We start from the raw sequence: 20,506 nt of genomic DNA on the forward strand, positions 1-20,506 counted from the left end.
AAAATTAGCCCAGCAGGGTGGCATGCGCCTATAGTCCCAGCTACTCAGGAGGCTGAGCTGGGAGGATTGCTTGAGCTCAGAAGGTCAAGGCTGTAGTGAGCAGTGATTGTGCCACTGCACTCCAGCCTGGGCAAGGGAGCAAGACCTTGCCTTAAAAAAAATAAATAAATAAATAATGAATTATGAATTGTTGTCTTTTTTTTTTTTTTTTTTTTTTTTTAATGTAGGGCTTAGCTGAAAACAAAAGTACTTTAGGACCTGAGGAAGTTCGTAAATCTGCCCTGACACTGGTTATGGGTCCTCTGGACAACCCAAACCCCATCTTACGTTGTGCAGCGGGGGAAGCTCTTGGAAGAATGGCTCAGGTGGTTGGAGAAGCAACTTTTATTGCTAGAATGGCCCAATATAGCTTTGACAAGTAAGTGGGTTTCTTTACTAACAAGTTTCATATGTAGGCAAAGATGTCTTTTAAATAATAATTAACTGGAGTGTATGTTTTCCACATGGTATACAGCATGTGATAATATTTTGTGGGTTTTTTGTAATGATCTCCATTTTTAATTTAGCAGTTGATTCAACTCTAGAATCTGGGAAAGTTGTAATATGTTAGATACTTTCTGCGTGGAGAGGGCTTCTAATCCAGCTCTTGAATGTTACTTAATGAAATCAAGAAAAATGTTAATAAGGACTTCTCTGTTAATGTGTATTCACTGAAGAGGTGCTCTGACGTCATTTTCTCTCCTCCCTGCCTTTCCTTGTCCCTCTTTATTCTTTCTGTTAATTACCCACTTTTTGGAATAAGCCATTCTTTTTCTAACTGCTACCAAGTTTATCTCTTAAATTATGCCTGAAACAGAATAGTTAAGCATCAGGTTTTAAGGATTCACTTATATATTAATTATAAAGAGTGATCTCAGAGACCCAAATAAGTATCATTAAAATGATGAGTTGCAGTTATTAGTGACTGTTTCATTAAGATGATGAGTTGCAGTTATTAGTGACTATTGACTTGTTAATCAAGTGCATAAGTAGAGAAATTAAAAATCAAGGGTTGTCAAGAACTGACACTTGTGTTATGTAAATTATATCATTCTTAGCTATCATATATATAGAGTATTAAATATAGCAAACTATGTCATGGTCATTAACAAAAGAGTATGAAGCAGTGGCTATGAAGTAGTAGTTCTGAAGAAAATGTATTTTCTGAATTATTGCCTATCTGTAAATAGCTTTCCTTGTCTTGACTTGTAAATGGCAATTTGATTGGTTATTCGATAATGCCCTAATGCATTAAGGATAATATGAGCAGGCAAAAGACAGTTAAAATATAACCAGACACTTAATCTTCTGCAGAATGATTGCTGCTATTTTCTAGCAATAGATTAGTTTTCCTCTTTCCAAATATTTGCCATTGATTATGAAATAGCTTTTTATTAAATATTTGTTAAAAGATAGAAGCAATCTTAGTTATCCATTTAATGGTTTGTGCTCTGTTCATAACAGGTGAAGTAGGAGTATGTTTCTTTAGAAAGCTCTTGAAGGGTAATTTTTTTTTTAATTACAAGGAGTTTTAGTTTATGTGTCCTTGGCTGGGCGCGTTGTCTTTTGCCTATAATCCCAGCACTTTGGGAGCCTGAGGTGGGTGGATCACTTGAGCCCAAGAATTCTGGATCAGCCTGGGCAACATAGTGAAACCTTGTCTCTACAAAACATACAGAAATTAGCTGGGCATGGTTGAATATACCTATAGTCCCATCTACTTGGGAGGCTGAGATGGGAGGATCGCTTGAGCCTGGGAGGTGGAGGTTGCAGTGAGCCAAGATCGTGCCATTACTCTCCAGCTTGGGTGACAGAGCGAAACTCTGTCTCAAAAAAAAAAAAAAAAATGTGTCCTCAATATCTGTAGGATACTGTATTTATTTTGTACTTTGATGAAACGCAAGGACATTTCATTTATTTATACCCGTCCAATTTAGTTGTTTGCAAGTATTATCAGTGCTTGCCTTCATTATCTTTTTCAAATCATTATGATCTGAAATAATTATTATGAAGATTTTGTTACCCATTTTTTCACATTTTATTTAAAACTGGGATTTTTCTGAAATTCTGTATGAAATGTCATAATATTTGTCAGCATTTTAATTCTTTTATACTGCTATGTAAAGTAATGGTACATTTTTTAAAACGATGGTGTCTTAGATTTGGCAGAATCTGGCTGTATTTTGGAAAAACCAGTCTTTCACAGCCTCATTATATTAGACTGTTTTCATCAACATCATCTCTTCTGATATAATATCTGACTGTGAAACGCTAAAATCATCTATAGCTACAGGTCCGTCTTGTATATTTGCACATTGAAATCTTATACTAACTTAGCATTAAGACAGAAATTCACAGAAATTAAGACAGGAATCATTCTGTAAACCATTCTAGGTTAATAGGGAGTACCTTCAATTGCTTAAGACCCAGTTTGGATAAAAATAAAAATCTTTGATAGTTGAATTTATTTCCATTCAATTGAAAGTCACTTTGAGACCTCTGAGAAATGTATATTCTTATGTCTAAGATTATTTACTGTGAAGAGATGATTATCGCTGTGAACATTGATTCTGCTTTAGGTTCACTAACCTGTTACTTTTTGAGAAATAATAACACAAAGGTAACTTTCTAATCTGTGTAATGTTTTAGAATTCACAGATTGCATTTATTCTTAACTTCTTTATTCCTCAAAACAACTGCTCTTTAGGAATAATAATAATTTCACTTAGATAGAGAAATGGAGGCTTAGAGAGGTAAAGATTACTTATCCAAGGATATATTATGTTAAAAATAATGTTACAGATAGACCTACTTCACTTCATTCATTGCTACATTTCTTTTTTTTTTTTTTTTTTTTTGAGATGGGATCCTGCTGTGTTGCCCAGGCTGGTCTCAAACTCCTTGGGTAAAGCAGCCCTCTCACCTCAGCCTCTTGAGTAGTTGGGATTACAGGAGGGAGACACCACACCCAGCTTCTTTTCTTTTTTTTTTTTTTTTTTGAGGTGGAGTCTGGTTCTTTTGCAGAGGTACAATCTTGGCTCACTGCAACCTCCACCTCCCAGGTTCAAGTGATTCTCCTTCCTTAGCCTCCCGTGTAGCTGGGATTACAGGTGCAGGCCACCATGCCCAGCTAATTCTTGTATTTTTAGTAGAGACAACGTTTCACCATGTTGGCCAGGGTAGTCTCGAACTCCTGACCTTAGGTGATCGACCTGCCTCTGCCTCCCAAAGTGCTGGGATTACAACCGTGAGCCACTGCACCCAGCCTGCCACATTTCTTAACATCTGTTCTGTGACAGCACTTAGAATTTTCTTTAGTTTGCAGTAGGCAAACTGGCCAACTAGAGTCTTGGGGATGATTATTCATCTCTCAATTTTTTTTTTTTTTTTTTGAGACAGAGTTTCCCTGTTGCTGCCCAGGCTGGAGTGCAGTGGTGCAATCTCAGCTCACTGCAACCTCCACCTGCCGGGTTCAAGTGATTCTTGTGCCTCAGCCTCCCAAGTAGCTGGGATTACAGGCACCTGCCACCACGCCCGGCTAATTTTTATATTTTTAGTAGAGGTGGAGTTTCACCATGCTGGCCAGGCTGGTCTCAAACTCCTGACTTCAAATGATCCACCCACCTTGGCCTCCCAAAATGCTGTGATTACAGACATGAGCCAGTGTGCCTGGCCCATCTCTTGACTTTTAATGAGGTTGCCAGAAGTCTGGTTGTGGATAGCTTATTAAGAGTTTTAATAAAGTTTTGAAAATACAACCAAAATTGCTTTTTAGGCTGCTTTGTTAATTTAGGTGCTTTGTTCCTAGTAGTATTTTGTTCTGTTTTCTAATAGTAATTGACTGTATTGGTACGTGGTTATGAGTCATAGTATTTTATGGCTTAAAAAAGTATTCCTTCATAGCTTCTTTTATTTGATCCTTTCCATTGTTCAAAATGAAGTTTACATGTTAGCTTCATTTCAAATCTCTACATTACTAGTTAAATATGAACAAAATGATGAAATCTTATTCTTTCAGATAAACATTAAAAGAATGTACAGGACTTTAACTGCCATTAGTGGTGGAATAACAGGGACTGTATTTACCCTTGTGTCTTAAATTGCTAGAAAAACAGATAAAATAAATGAAACAACAGTTTTGAGATATTGGACAACAGCCAGCATAGGACAGTGATTCCTAGGAATGGGAAAGAAACAAAGGGAACACTAAAGATGCTCCAGATTACTGCTTGAAGAAAGTTTCCAGGCTTAAGTACAGAAATAGGAAACCCAAACTTGAGGAGAGAGCATTTGCAATTTGGGGAGGCAAGGTAGCTAGAATGTGTAGGGTGGAATAACAGAGAGGAGAGAGCTGCACAGGGAGAGAGCAATGAACAGAAGGATCATCTAAAGTCTTTGGCTGAATACTGATATGTGCAGAATACAAGGAAACTACCCAAGACCAGGGAAAGAACCACCAAAAGGGAATAGGTGAAACAATTTTCAGAACTCACAGGGCTGAGAATATTTTGTGTTCCCACTATTCAGAATAGAAAGACCTCCTGAGGTGAAGCCCTCAGAACGATATTGCTTCAGTAATGGGAGCAACATCCCTGACCCACCCTAAAAAAGCTTAAAAGCAAGCCTTGAGAAAATCAAACTGATTCTTAGTAGTAGCTGAACTGTATCCCAGAAAAAACTCAGCAATATTTAAAGGAATACAATAAATGGAGCAACTCAACATCATAAAATTCACAATATCCTGTATCCAATCAAAAATTACTAGGCACATAAAGAAGCAGAAAGATAAAACCTCTTACTTGGAGAAAACATCAATCAATAGAAACGGCCCAGAAATGAAAAAAAAGATGAAATTAGCAAATAAGAATATTAAAAGAGCTATTATAAATATGCTTTACATTTTCAAGGAAGTACAGGAAAACCTGAGCATGATATGAGAAAAGGAATTTGTAAAAACAGCCCAAAGGAAACCTAGAAATGTAAAATGTATGTATGAAATGAAAAAATGCACTGGATAGGATTTACAGAAGGTTAGACAATGAGGTAGGAAAAACAGGTCAGTCAGCTGTATTTGCGTATTGACATCTTACACCAGCTTAGAATTAAGACCAAAATTCACAGAAATTGAGAAAAGATCATTCCAGTGATGTTGAAGACATAGAAACTATCAAAAATGAGGCGTAGAGAGAAAAAGGACTGGAATTAAAAATGAACAGAGTCTCAGTGACTTCTGGGACCAATATCAAGCTGTGTAACATGCATATAATTGAAATCTCAGCAAAGGGTAGGTTAAGAACTCTTATATATTACCAGTGGAAATGCAAAATGTTACAGACACTTTGGAAGATAGTTTGATGGTTTCTTATAAATGTAAATATATGCTTCTCTTTTGCCTACCAGTTCCACTTCTAGGTATTTACCTAAGAGAAATGAAATGTATGTGCATACAAACACTTGTACTCAAACTTTTATAGTAGCTTTATTTATGAGAGCCAAAAACTGGAAAGTATCCACAATTATCAATGGTTGAATAGATAAATAGTGATGTATTCATAAATGGAATATTGTTCAGCTGTATAAAAAGAGCAAACTACTTTTACAATAAATTGGATGAATCTTAAAAGCATTGTTCTATGTAAAATAATCCAGACCCCAAAGACTAGGTACTATCTGATTTCATTTGTATGAAACTATATAAAAGGTAAAACTATAATGATAGAAGACAGCTCAGTGGTTGCCAGGATGTTGGGGGAAGGAATATGACAACAAAGGGACCTAAGGCAACTTTCTGTGGTGATGAAAATGTCCTATATCTTGTGTTGTCAATATGGCAGCCACTACCCACATACGACTATTGAGCAGTTGAAATGTATCTTGCCCAAATTGATACACGCTATGAGTGTGTAATACATACTGGATTTTGAAGACTTAGTTCAAAAAAAGAATGTAAAATATCTCAATAATTTGGTATATTGATTACATCTTGATATTTTAATATTTTGGATATATTGAGTTCAATAAAATGTATTGAAATTGATTTCAAGGCAGGAGGATCACTTGAGGCCAGGCGTTTGAGACCAGCCTGGACTCTAAAACCTTCATTTCTATTTAAAAAAAATAATTTCACCTGTTTCCTTTTTGTCTTCTGGAGTGTGGCGACTAGAATATTTTAAATTACATATGTGGCTTCTATTAGGGACTTCAAAAAGTTCTTGAAATAATAGAATGAAAAGATACAAATAAAAATACAAACTTTTTTTCTCAACATAAGCTCCATCAGGTTCAAGACACTTTTGTAAGTGATGATGCCAGCCATTTAGTTCATCCCTAAACTGAGAATCCTGGGAATTTAACCATGTCAATGAAGTCTTTTTTGCATTATTAACTGAAGAAAAATGAGCACCCTTTAAATATTTTTTTTAAAGATTAGGAAACGACAACAACAAAAAAGTCATAAGAAGCCAAATCAGGACTGTAAAGTGATTGTCTAATGAGTTTCCATTGAAATTCTTGCAGAATTGCCCTTGGAGAAGAACTCTCTAGTGAAGCTTTCCCAGTTATTTTTTCGCTAAAGCTTTGGCTAACTTTCTCAAAATACTTTTATAATGAGCAGATGCTATTGTTCTTTGGTCCTTCTGAAAGTCAAGCAGCAAAAAGTATTAAGCATTCCAAAAAACTGTTGCCATGACCTTTGCTCTTAACTAGTCCACTTTTGCTTTGAATGAACCACTTTTACTTCTTGGTATCTATTGATTTGATTGTGCTTTGTGTCAGGTTCATACTGTTAAAGCCATGGTCCATCTCCTGTTACAGTTCTTTAAAGAAATGCTTCAGGGTCTTGATCTCACTTGTTTAAAATTACCATTGAAAGCTCTGCCTTGTCCGCAGCTGATTTGGGTAGAACAGTTTTGGCACACATCAAGTGGAAAGTTGGCTCAACTCTAACGTTTCAGTCAGAATTATGTAAGCTGAACCAGTTGAGATATGTATGTTGTTGGCTATTATTTCTGCTGTTAATCATCAATACTCTTCAGTTCGGGCACAGATAAGATGCATTATTTTCTCTCAAATTGATGGGTGTGGTCTTCAGCTGTGGGCTTCATCTTCAGCATTATCTCATCCCTTCTTTTTTTTTTTTTTGAGACAGAGTCTCACTGTCGCCCAGGCTGGAGTGCAGTGGTGCGATCTTGGCTCACTACAGCCTCTGCCTCCCTGGTTTAAGTGATTCTCCTGCCTCAGCCTCCGGAGTAGCTGGGATTACAGGAAAGTGCCACCACACCCAGCTGATTTTTGTATTTTTAGTAGAGACAGGGTTTCACCATTTTGGCCAGGCTGGTCATGAACTCCTGACCTCGAGTGATCCACTTGCCTTGGCCTCCCAAAGTGCTGGGATTACAGGCATGAGCCACTGTGCCCGGCCTGCCTCATCTCTTCTTAAAATGAGCTATTCATTTGTAAACTGCTGATATCTTTGAGGGCATTGTCCTCACAAACTTTCGTAAAGCATCGGTGATTTCACCATTCTTCCACCCAAGCTTCACCATAAATTTGATGTTTGTTCTTAATTCATCCTTAGCAGAATTTGTGTTGCTCTGATAGGGGCACTTTTCAAACTGATGTTCTTATCCTTCTTGGTGCCTAAAACTAGGTCCTGTTCAGATATATTATAACAAGTTAGTACGAGTTTATTTTGGTACCCCAAAATGTTGAAATCCATGTGTAGTTCTTGCATAATGTGTCGTTTCCATAAACTTTTTGAAGACCCCTCATATTCATCTTGGACATCTCTGTTCTAATGATTATGTGGTGGTTACATACTGTATACTTATCAAAACTCATTAAATTGTATATTTTAGTATACATTTAAAATTTAATTGTATACCTAAAGTTGGTGAATATTGTATGTGAGTCTCAATAAAGCTTATTTTTTAAAGTAATGTTCATCTCTTTTTATGTATTTGAATTCATTTAAAATATATTTCACAAAGAAAAAAGAGTGGCCTTTTTTAAAGAGGTTCAAATCATAATTATAGGGTATTTCTTAAGTGTAAAATATTTTATCTAATACTGTGAAAACAAATACCTTTTTACTATTTTTAAAACCAAACATAAAAGTTATTTTGTTTTTTAAAAATATAAAAATATTTCAAATAAGTCTTGGCTTTTCAAGGAATAATTAATATTAAAAATGAGTTGTCAAATTTTCTCTAAAATTAAAATAGGCTTTATTCAGTCAAATGTATGTTTTTAACCAATTATTATTATTATTATTAATATTATTATTATTGAGACGGGGTCCTGCTCTGTCACCCAGGCTGGAGTGCAGTAGCGTTATCACAGCTCACTGCAGCCTCACCTGTCAGGCTCAAGCAGTCCTCTCACTTCAGCCTCCCTACTAGCTGGATCTACAGGCATGCGCTGCCATGACAGATTAAGTTTTTAATTTTTTTTAGAAATGGGATTTTGCCATGTTAGCCAGACTGGTCTCGAACTCCTGGGCTCAAGTGATCCACCGGCCTCAGCCTCCCGAATGCTGGGATTACAGGCATGAGCCATCACACCCAGCTGTAGTTATTTTAAATTGAAGTTCTAACTCCTGTTAGGGAGTGGATAAAGAAGTAATTGATTATAATCTTATTTCCCCAATAAATCCCTGTTTTTGTGTGAGTTATAATGTTGTTGTTTTTATAGGGAAATAGCAAAGTTAGTTCTTGAAGCATAATCTTTTTTTTCAGGTTGAAATCGGCTCGAGATGTTGTATCTAGGACTGGTCATTCATTGGCTCTTGGTTGTTTGCATCGTTATGTTGGTGGAATAGGCTCAGGACAACATCTGAAGACCAGTGTCAGCATTTTATTGGCTCTAGCACAAGATGGGACATCCCCTGAAGTCCAGGTATAATATAATTGGTTTTTTTATTACAAAAGTTTAGAAAATTTTTTGGAAAATTATTTGCTCTATGAAATAAAAATGACCATGGTAAGTTGTTAGGACAAATATATTAGGGTTTGTTTTTGTAATAGTACATAGCAAGATTTTGTTTATCAGCCTAGTCTTAAAGTCTGTCTTATTCTGAGAATTTCACCCATTCACATACATTCCTTCAAACATATTTTCTTTTTATTGTGTGTTATTCTGTGTACTTTTTTCCTCTTTTTTTTTTATTTCTTTAGATTTTTAGCTTGATCAAGTTTTTTTTTTTAAATAACCATCCTTCTCTCTCTTCCCGTGATACCCCAACCTAGGTCCTGGGTCATTGGCTGAATCTTCATGTGGACCCTTTGAATATTTTGTTTTTGTTGTTTCTTTTTAGACATTATTATACATAAGTAAATATAACTACAGTGAAGATGAAGAATGTGTATGAAAATATCCTACAATCTGGATTTGCTACTTCACATTGTTAGGCCTAAAAATATTAAGAGTATACCCATGTAACAATTCAGTATAATCAATTCAGTACATTCGAATTCTTCCTTACAACTAAAATGAAATTATATTTTATTCTAGACTTGGTCTCTTCATTCACTTGCTTTGATAGTGGATTCTAGTGGTCCGATGTATCGTGGCTATGTGGAACCAACATTATCTCTAGTTCTTACCTTGCTGTTGACAGTTCCGCCTTCACATACAGAAGTTCATCAGTGTTTGGGTCGATGCTTGGGTGCTATAATAACTACTGTTGGCCCTGAACTACAAGGTAAGTAAATCATCTGAAATTAAGGAACCTAGTTAGATAATCAGTATCTTTAAATTTCCTGAATATTACCATCACATTACTTGAAGAAATTTTGTAATAACAATTACTATGTACTGAATACTTGGATTTACTGAAAGCCTGGCACTCAGCTTTTTACATGTGGCATTTTACTTAATCCCTACAAGAAGCCTATGACATGATAATGTTTGTTGAAGTTTTGAGCAGAGAAAACATTTTAAATGAAATTTTACTTGGAGTCCCATGAAAACAAAGTTAAAAATGGAGTTCCTTTGGCCTAGAGTGCTATCCACATGTCTTCATGGACTTTTGCTTCATTTTTTTTGAACTCTAAGGATTAGGAACATAGCGTGAAAAACCACTGTCATAAGGTAAATATTATCTAGATTTTGTTTTCTTTTTGTTAAAGGAAAAAGATATTAGCTAATTTTCTATGAGGAAGTAAACTGCGAGAAGATAGGTAACTTGCCTAGAGTTAGTCAACTTATGAGTGGCACATTTATGATCCTAAAGCCTATGTTTGTACCACTTAATTCCACTGAGCTAATTCTACTAATGGTTAAACTCCCAAGTCAGCAAATTATTGTAAAGATATCCTGAATATATGAACCACTTTCAGAGTTTTCCTTTTTCTCCTTTGTCATTTATTATATATGTTTTCAAAGGGTTGAGCTTTTAACATACATTATTTAATTCGGATAACAACCCAGAGACTGATATTTTCTCTATTTTATTGATCAAATATTGAATCTGAGAGAGGTTAAGAACTTTTACAAGGTTTTGGAAACTAGTGAGTGGTTGGAGTAAGAAGTGAAGCCCAGATCAATTTCCGATGCTTGCATTCTTTTTTTTTATTTTGAAACTATTGCCCAGGCTGGAGTGCAGTGGTGTGGTCTCAGCTGACTGCAACCTCTGCTTCCTGAGTTCAAGCAATTCTCCTGCCTCAGCCTCCTGAGTAGCTGGGATTACAGGTGCCTGCCACTACACCCAGCTAATTTCTTGTATTTTTTAGTAGAGACAGGGTTTCACCATGTTGGCCAGGCTGGTCTCGAACTCCTGACCTCATGATCCACCCACCTCGGCCTCCCAAAGTGCTGGGATTACAGGCGTGAGCCACCGCACCCAGCCTTTTTTTTTTTTTCTCTTTTTAAGAGATGGGGATCTCACTATGTTGCCCAGGCTGGTCTCAAACTGCTGGCCTCAAGCAATCCTCCCACTCCCATCTCAGCCTCGCAAAGTGCTGGGATTACAGGCACGAGCCTCCATGCCCAGCCCGTTACCGGCATTCTTAATCTCTATGCTATGTTGCCTCCATTTTGACAGATATTTTTAAAAAGAGAGGAAAAAGAAAAAGACTTAAAGAAAATGCTAGAAATTGAAAAATATGTGATTTCTTCCCCCCCCCGGGAGACAGAGTCTTGCTCTGTCTCCCAGGCTGGAGTGCAGTGGCGTGATCTCAGCTCGCTACAACCTCCGCCTCCTGGGTTCAAGCAATTCTCCTGGCCTCAGCTAACTTGTATTTTCAGTAGAGACGGGGGTTCCACTATGTTGGCCAGGCTGGTCTCGAACTCCTGACCTCAGGTGATTCGTCCGCCTAGGCCTCCCAAAATGCTGGTATTATAGGGAAAAACAGGTGATTTAAATAAGCCGCTTGCTTAGACCCATTGTCCTCTTTGGGAAAGTGAGGATAGTTCTTCCTGTGAATGTCACAGAGATATGAAGAGGATAAATATGTGCCTTTTATTAAGCATAGGTGTTTATCAGGTATTTTCAAAAGTGATAATGATAAGGCAATGCGTATAAAACTAGAATGTAGCTCTTATGTGATTTTTATGATTTCCTTATTTACATTTAAAGATAGGCATATAGGCCGGGTGCGGTGGCTCATGCCTATAATCCCAGCACTTTGGGAGGCCACGGCGGGTGGATCATTTGAGGTCAGAAGTTCGAGACCAGCCTGGCCAACATGGTGAAAACTCATCTCTACTAAAAGTACAAAAATCAGCTGGGCGTGGTGGCGCGTGCTTGTAATCCCAGCTACTCCAGAGGCTGAGGCAGGAGAATTGCTTGAACCTGGGAGGCGGAAGTTGCAGTGAGCCAAGATCGCGCCACTGCACTCTGGCCTGGGCGACGGAGTGAGACTCCATCTCAAAAACAACAGCAAAAAAAACCTGAATAATAATTGGATAGAATGGTTATTTAGAGGATAATTGTTTACTAGGAATATTTTTGGTGGTACTAATAAAATAATTGTATTTTATATTTTCTTTCATTTTGCACCAGGGAATGGAGCAACAACTTCTACAATTCGTTCCTCTTGTTTGGTGGGTTGTGCAATAACACAGGACCATTCAGATTCTCTTGTTCAGGCAGCTGCCATATCTTGCCTTCAGCAGCTTCACATGTTTGCACCACGACATGTCAATCTATCTAGCCTTGTTCCTAGCCTTTGTGTAAGTATAGAGCTATTTCATTCATTGATTTTTAAGTTGTGTTTTATTTTACATTTAAAAAAATTTTTATGGATACATACTAGGTATATATATTTATGGGGTACTTGGGGTATTTTGATGCAAGCCTACAGTATATAATAATCACATCAGAGTGAATGTGGTATCCATCACCTCAAGCATTTATCATTTATTTGTGTTATAAATAATCCATAGTCATTTTAAAATGTACAATTAAAATTATTATGGACTATAGTCACCCTTTTATGTTATCAAATACTAGATCTTTTGTTTGTTTTTTGAACTTCAGTTGTCATGACGATTCATTTTATTCACTGGTGTTCTCTTTTACCTTTTAAGAAATATCTTGATGAACTGTTTATTTCCTTGCTAAGAATATATCACATTTGGGCCAGGCGCTGTGGCTCACACCTATAATCCCAGCACTTTGGGAGGCTAAGGTGGGCAGATCATGAGGTCAGGAGATTGAGACTAGCCTGGCCAATATGGTGAAACCCCATCTATACTAAAAATACAAAATTAGCCGGGCGTGGTGGCGTGCACCTGTAGTCCCAGCTATTCGGGAGGCTGAGGCAGGAGAATTGCTTGAACCCAGGAGGCGGAGGTTGCAGTGAGCCGAGATCGCACCACTGCACTCCAGCCTGGGCGACAGAGCAAGACTCCATCTCCCAAAAAAAAAATATATATATATATATATATATATATATATTTATTTATTTATTTATTATATATTTATTATATATTATATATTATATAATAATATATTATTAATTAATTATTATAATTATTATAATATAATATTTATTATATTATAATTATATATATAATATATATTATATATAATTATATATATAATAATTATAATAATTATTATAATTATTATAATATAATATTATAATATATTAATTAATAATATATTATATATATAATAAATATATATATAATAAATATATATATATATCACATTTTTAGTTTTTCCTACTCGGAATTTTATTTCTTAAAGCTTGATTGATACTTCTGAGTATCTGTTGCTATCATTATAATTGTTAATTTATTCATTCATCAGATACTTATTGATAGCCTGTTATATGTCAGGAGCCATGCAACCTACTGGAGATACATTTGTGGGTGAGACAAGATCAAGCCTCTGTCATAGTAAAGTTTATAGTTTACAAAGGAAAATGGAAAAATATTATTTACAAATAAGTGCTATAAAAGCCTGGAAGAGAGCATATAGCAGGAGGCCTATCATAATCCTGACATTCAGAAAAGATTTTCATTAAAAAATGGTATTTAAGGCCAGGCGCAGTGGGTCACGCCTGTAATCCCAGCACTTTGGGAGGCCAAGGCGGGGGGGATCACCTGAGGTCAGGAGTTCGAGACCAGCCTGGGCAACGTGGTCAAACCTCATCTCTACTAAAAATACAAAAATTAGTCAGGGGTGGTGGCAGGTGCCTATAATCTCAGCTACTCGGGAGACTGAAGCAGGAGAACCGCTTGAACCCGGGAGGTGGAGGTTATAGTGAGCCAAGATTGCGCCATTGCCCTCCAACCTGGGCGAGGGAAGCGAAACTCTGTCTCAAAAAAAAAAAAATTGATATTTAAGGTGTGATTTGCAGAGTACATAGGAATTAGTTTACAAAGGGCATGATATTGAAGTAGACAGCATTTACTTTTAGACAGGAAGAAAAATACATGCAAGGCCCTAAACTGGGAAGGGCTGTCATACATTTAAAGAGCCAATTAGTTAGTGTGATTAAGGCTGAGAGAGAAGACAGAGATGTGGGACCTAGAGGAAATGATGAGACTGGACAACTAACCAGGTGACATATCACGCAGACTTTCTACATACATAAAACCTTTGGACTTTATTCTACAAGCAGTGGGAAACCATTAGAAGGTGTTCTCTGCAGGGGAGTGACATAATGAGATTTGCACTTTTTACATTTTGTTCTTGCTGCATGATAGAGAGTGGACTCTACAGGGTAAGAATTACGGTATTCTTGGAAGAAGATGGTAGTGATTTGCTCTAAGTTAGTAGTAAGAGAATAGGGAGAAATCAATGGATTTGAATAATATTTAGGATGAAGGATTTGTTCATTAATTGGCTCTTAGTGGGGCATAGTTGGAGAAGAGGGTTAGAAGGATGTGGCCTAGGTTTTTGACTTGAGTATAGTAATGTAATTCCCTGAGATTGTCAACATTGGAGGAGGAGGGTTGGGAAGAGTGGATATCATTAATTCAGTTTTAGACAAGTGGATAGTTAGTTTTATGGGCCTGGAGCTCAGAAAAGAGAGGTCTGGTTAAAGAGGTAAATTTGAGAGGCATATGCATTTATATGGAAAACAGAGACATAGGAGTAGATGAGATCACCAAGGAGAGAGTCATGATTGAGGAACCCAACTTGAAAATTTTAGAAAAGAGGAAAGGAGTCAGCCAGAAATATGTAGAAGCAGTTAAGAGAGATTAAAGAAGGAATAGAGGTTGTGTTGTTCACAGAAGCTAAATGGAGTAGAAGAGTGGTGTTTTTGGAAAAATTGACAAGCTGATTCTAAACTTAATGGGGAAATGCAAAGTGCTTGTAAAGATCAATGAAGTTGGAAGATTTAGTATACTTACTATCAAGATTTACCATAATCTCCAATAAGAAAGACAGGGTAGTATTGCAAGGATACACAAGTAGACAAATGGAACACAACGGAGTGTCCAGAATTGGATTCACACATACACAGTCATATAACTTATGACTGTGGCACATGGTACCACTACAGTTCAGTGTGGATAGGATTATCTTTTCAATAAATATAGGGATTAAAGATACCATTGATTGTACTTTATAACTCTAATATCACAGATGTTAAAATGAAAAGGAAAAGTACACCTGAGAATAACTGCAGTGGAGTTTTTGAAAACACTTTGTAAAGTGGTTTGTTTCTTTCACTTAGGCTTTGCCAGTCACCATTTGTTGAATGTATTTTCTTAGCTACAATTCTCTGTAATTGTTACTAATTAAGATGTTATGATGTTCTCCATATATGTTTTATCATTTGATTCTTACAGCAGTTGTGTAAGATGGGTGGATTGGATATTGTCCCCACTGTAAAAATAAAAAGGCAGAAACTTCAAGAGACTAAGTGACTTGTTCTTCCCATGTGATATGACCATGCTTGAGCTTTCTAATTAATTATGGAGTATTTGAAAGCTCCAAAATGTCTTTATTTTCAGGAAGAGGAATAAATAAAGTACTTTGTTGGCTGGGTGCGGTGGCTCACACCTGTAATCCCAGTGCTTTGGGAGCCCAAGGCAGGCAGATCACTTGAGTGCAGGAGTTTGACACCAGCCTGGGCGATATAATGAGACCTTGTCTCTACAAAAAATAAAAAAATGAGGCGAGAGGATCGCTTGAGCCCGAGAGGTTGAGGCTGCAGTAAGATGTGATTGTGCCACTGCACACCAGCCTGGGCGATGTCTTAAAAACAAAACAAACAGCCAGGTGCTGTGGCTCACGCCTATAATCCCAGCACTTTGGGAGGCTGAGGTGGGAGGATCAGAAGGTCAGGAGATGGAGACCAGCCTGACTAACACAGTGAAACCCCATCTGTACTAAAAATACAAAAAATTAGCCGGGTGTAGTGGCAGGCACCTGTAGTCCCAGCTACTTGGGAGGCTGAGGCAGGACTATGAATTTTATGCAAGTATATCTTGAATTACAAATGCTATATTAATAGCCTAAAAATATACTATCTGGCATTGTGAAGGGGAGATGTATTCCATACATATGTTCTTCTTCATCCCCATCATTTGTGTCTGGGACTCTTTCTAAAAGATTACTTCCTTGCTTGAAAAGCAGCAGATGGAACATAATTTAATATTTTCTTCATGAGTCAGATTTATACTAATAATTATAATAGCTTACATTTGTTGAGCAGTTACCATGTGCCAGCCAGCATTGTAAGCATTTTACTTATTTACACCATATTCCTGTGAAGAGTTAATATTCCCACCTTACATGTGGGCAAATCAAGGCTCAGAGGGGCTAAGTAACTTGTGTAAGGTGTCACAGGAATAAGTGACAGAGCCAGGATTCAAACCCAGTCTGGCAGCTGTGCCTGAGTTCCTAACTTTTATGCCATGTTGCATCTTATACTTTTATGTTTTAGAGTGTACTATATTCAGGGACCTTTCAGATGAAAAAAATACTGTGGCAAAAGGCCCCATTTTGCAATTTTTTCAGGTGATTATGTTTGCTTGATTTGGTTTTTTCACTTTGATAACCTCCTTTGCTTTCAAATATTATGGTGTGCTCTGCCCCCTAACTTTTCATTCACTACATTTGATCTCTATATACTTAAAAAATTTAGATGACAAAGTTGAATAGGACCATGTGTAAAATAAGATGTGCAGAAGGTCCTTCTGGATTTTTCATTTAAGTATATTGTATGAGCTTTAGAGCACAGATCTTGGGACAATTATTTTGGCTACTAACATATTTTTTGTATATTTTAGTAGTAGTAGTATTTTGTCAGAAGGCCATCATTTGACTGTATTTTAAACAACTGAGGTTGTTAAATGAAGAGCATCTTCAGAAGTAAGATGTTAATATATATTCATTAGGGCCGGGCACAGTGGCTCATGCCTGTAATCCCAGCACTTTGGGAGGCTGAGGTGGGCGGATCATGAGGTCAGGAGTTCGAAACCAGCCTGGCCAACGTGGTGAAAACCCGACGCTACTAAAAATACAAAAATTAGCCAGGTGTGGTGGCAGGCACCTGTAATCCCAGCTACTTGGGAGGCCGAGGCAGGAGAATCGCTTGAAACCAGAAGGTGGAGGTTGCAGTGAGCTGAGATCACGCCACTGCGCTCCAGCCTGGGCAACAAGAGCAAAATTCTGTCTCAAAAAAAAAAAAAAAAATATATATATATATATATGTATGTATGTATATATATATTCATTAGGCAAATAAGATTAAAGAATTACAGCTTTTTAAAGAGAAATCGCCTAACATTGTTATGATTTACAGGTTCACTTATGTAGTTCCCATTTGTTACTTCGACGAGCAGCTGTGGCATGTCTTCGGCAACTTGCACAAAGAGAAGCAGCGGAAGTATGTGAATATGCCATGAGCCTGGCAAAAAATACAGGGGACAAAGAGAGCAGTAGTGCCAGTAAGTTATAGTATTGGTCAATATTCTTTTTTGTTTAACTACTTTTACATTTCAATTAAGTACTATTTATCAAATAACATTTTTGTGTTGAAATGTGGCCAGATGTCTTATTCTTTGAAATAAAACCATTACCACTTTTAAAATTCCAATGTGGTTTTCTTGATAATTTTGCATTTTTGCTTTTTAAAAATTTTTGCAAGTTGGGCATAGTATTGTGTACCTGTAGTCCTAGCTACTCAGGAGGCTGAGGTGGGAGGATCGCTTGAGCCCAAGGGTTTAAGGTTACAGTGAGCTATGGTCATGCCCCTGTGCTCCAGTCTGGGTGGTAGAGTAAGACCATGTCTCCTAAAGTAAGGAAGTAAGTAAATAAATAAGTAAAAAGTTGGGTGTGAGTGACTAGATTTAAAAAAAATTATTTGCAGCTTAAAAAAACTGAAAAATATTTAGTATCAGAATATTTCTGCCATTTCTTGAGGATGTTTCAGGCGCACTTGAAGGTTTCCAGTTCTGGATGGTAGTTAGCCTCTTGTGATGTAATTTTTCTTCTAAGAAGGTAAGGCCAAAGTAGCCAATAAAACTATGAAATGTCAGTAGATGTTTGGTAGCAAAAGGATGATCTTTGCTTCCTTTAGTTCTTTCTGCTTTTTTGGAGGGTTTTAGGTATAGCTTAAATTCCTAGCTGGTCTTCTGCTATCTTTCTGACTTTTTGGAGGGTTTTAGGTATAGCTTAAATTCCTAGCTGGTCTTCTGGTATCTAGGTGTAGGTGGTTTGGAAACTTTTTAAGAGTTTAATTGACAGAGATATTTCCCCTATTATGAGGGAAAATTTTTACTTATAAAACTTATAAAAGTTTTCTAATGCCTAGAAGCTGCTTGGATACAAAGAAGCAAGATACAAGAATAACTTCAATTGTAGCATAGCATAAGAACTTTATTAACAGACTATACGGTATTGTAGAATATTAAAGAAGTTTATTATAAAAATCTACCAGTAGACAGTACTGTTTTTTGGAGAGAAAACATCACCAAAAGTAGTTACAGAACTCTTCTGAATACATATAAATTTTCAGAACTTCTACATGTCAGTTGCCATAAACAAAATTGAGACTACTTGGAAGGCTGAGACAGATCACTTGAGCCCAGGAGTTCAAGTCCAACCTGGGCAACATAGTGAGATCCTGTCTCTTAAAAAAAAAAAAAAAGAAAGAAAGAACAGAAAAACAGCTAAGATAGGGAAAAATATTTACAAAATATATTTTTATTAACTAATTTTATTTACTAACGTACGTATTTAATAAAATATAAAAGTGTTTAAAGCTTTTACAAATGAGTATGTTTGGAGTCCCCAAGATCACCCCCAGGTTTGATGATTTCCTGGGTGGACTCAGTGTATAGGCATTTTCCTGGCTGTGTTTATTATGACAAAAGGAAGAAAAGGTGTATAGGATGAAGTTAGAGGAAACCAGGCACAAGCTCCCCAGAGCCCTGTCCCCATGGAGTCATAGAGATCGCAACCCAGCAATGGATTGTGACAGCGTGTGTGTAATGTATTCTCCCAGAGAAGCTTATTAAAGACTTAATGCCCAATGTTTTTATTGGGGGCTGATCCCATAGGCATGGCCTGCCTGGCACATACCAAAAGTTTGGACTCAGAAGGAAAGCAGATGTTCAGCAGAAGCCACAGTTTAGGTACAGCGAGCCACTTTTATCAGGGCATTAATGGTGGGAAACCTCTAGAAACCCAATTCCCAGATGCTAGCCAAGGGCTAACCTTGCAATTAAGTCTTACTAAGGTAGTCTCAGGCCTGCAATGTTAATTTGTTTTTGCACCTTGTAAAAACCACTAGAGCACATTTTATACAGAAGAAATAACAAATATCTTTAACCTCCAGTGATTTAACAATTACAAGTTACTATAATCATAAAATAGCATTTTTCTTCTATAAAAGTGATCAAGATTAAAAATAATAATTATAACCAGTGTTGGGAAAAGTGGGAATAGATATTTCTTGTACTACAGATAGAAATGTAGAGTCATGCACATTTTCTGGAGGGTTTTTTGGCACTATGTCCTTGAAGTTTTCAAAATGTGCTTACCCTTTGACCTAGAAATTCCCTCTTAAGGAATTCGTCCTCTAATCAATTAATTTTCTTTTAAGGAATTTGTCCTCAGTGATTAATCAATTAATTTTCCCTTAATTTATTGGTTTGCTGCGTAGCCGTTAACATTCATACTATAGAAGTATAATTACTGAAATGGGAAAATATTCACTATCTACTGCTAAGTGAAAAAAAGTCTCTGTGCCTAATCTCTTCCTAGTGTTCTCTTTTCTTGGAACCCTTTCATTTAACTTTTTCTATTGTTTTAGAATTTCACTCACTATGGCTATTTTCTTCAAACCTCCCCTTATTCTGTATTTGGGGTGACACAACAAAAATAGTTACCTTTCATTTCCATTCCTCTGTCTTACTCCCTTCAGGGTTCAGTGGGCTCTAGACTTCAGAGGGCGTAATAATACTCATTCTTAAAGCCACCAGTTATATACCACTGCTGTTTACAAGAATGAAAAGATTTTCCGATGAAGCAAGAAATTTAACCACTATTTCATGACAACATTGCTTTTTGGTTGTTGTTACTCTTTGGATTTTCCCGATTTTTATTTATTTATTTATTTATTTATTTTTTTGAGACAGAGTCTCTGTCACCCAGCTGGAGTGTAGTGGCACGGTCTCAGGTCACTGCAACCTCCGCCTCCCAGGTTCAAGTGATTCTCCTGCCTCAGCCTCCCGAGTGGCTCGAATTACAGGCACCTGCCACTGCACCCGGCTAATTTTTGTATTTTTAGTAGAGGCAGGATTTCACCATCTTGGCCAGGCTGGTCTTGAACTCCTGACCTTGTGAACCTCCCACCTCGGCCTCCCAACGTGCTGGGATTACAGGCGTGAGCCACTGTGCCCAATGGAGTTTCACTCTTGTGGTCCAGGCTGGAGTGCAATGGCACAATCTCGGCTCACTGCAACATCCACCTCTTGGGTTCAAGCGATTCTCCTGCCTCAGCCTTCTGAGTAGCTGGGATTATAGACACCCGCCACCATGCCCAGCTAAATTTGG

The 20,506-nt window shown here is 37.1% G+C and overlaps 1 protein-coding gene across 5 annotated transcripts in view; it reads left to right on the plus strand.

Annotated features, from left to right (window-relative positions):
• HEATR5B (HEAT repeat containing 5B) overlaps positions 1-20,506 on the plus strand; it is a 106,113-nt gene that overhangs the window by 34,394 nt on the left and 51,213 nt on the right. For all 5 annotated transcript variants that reach the window (XM_031008176.3, XM_031008179.3, XM_055377717.2 and 2 more), the window contains exons 18-22: positions 228-418; positions 8,775-8,934; positions 9,550-9,739; positions 12,041-12,210; positions 17,250-17,394. In XM_031008176.3, the coding sequence (XP_030864036.2) occupies positions 228-418; positions 8,775-8,934; positions 9,550-9,739; positions 12,041-12,210; positions 17,250-17,394 (856 nt within the window). The remainder of the gene's footprint in view (positions 1-227; positions 419-8,774; positions 8,935-9,549; positions 9,740-12,040; positions 12,211-17,249; positions 17,395-20,506) is intronic.

The sequence above is a fragment of the Gorilla gorilla genome, chromosome 12 (assembly GCF_029281585.2).
Source record: "Gorilla gorilla gorilla isolate KB3781 chromosome 12, NHGRI_mGorGor1-v2.1_pri, whole genome shotgun sequence".
In the NCBI taxonomy this organism is placed as follows: Eukaryota; Metazoa; Chordata; class Mammalia; order Primates; family Hominidae; genus Gorilla; species Gorilla gorilla.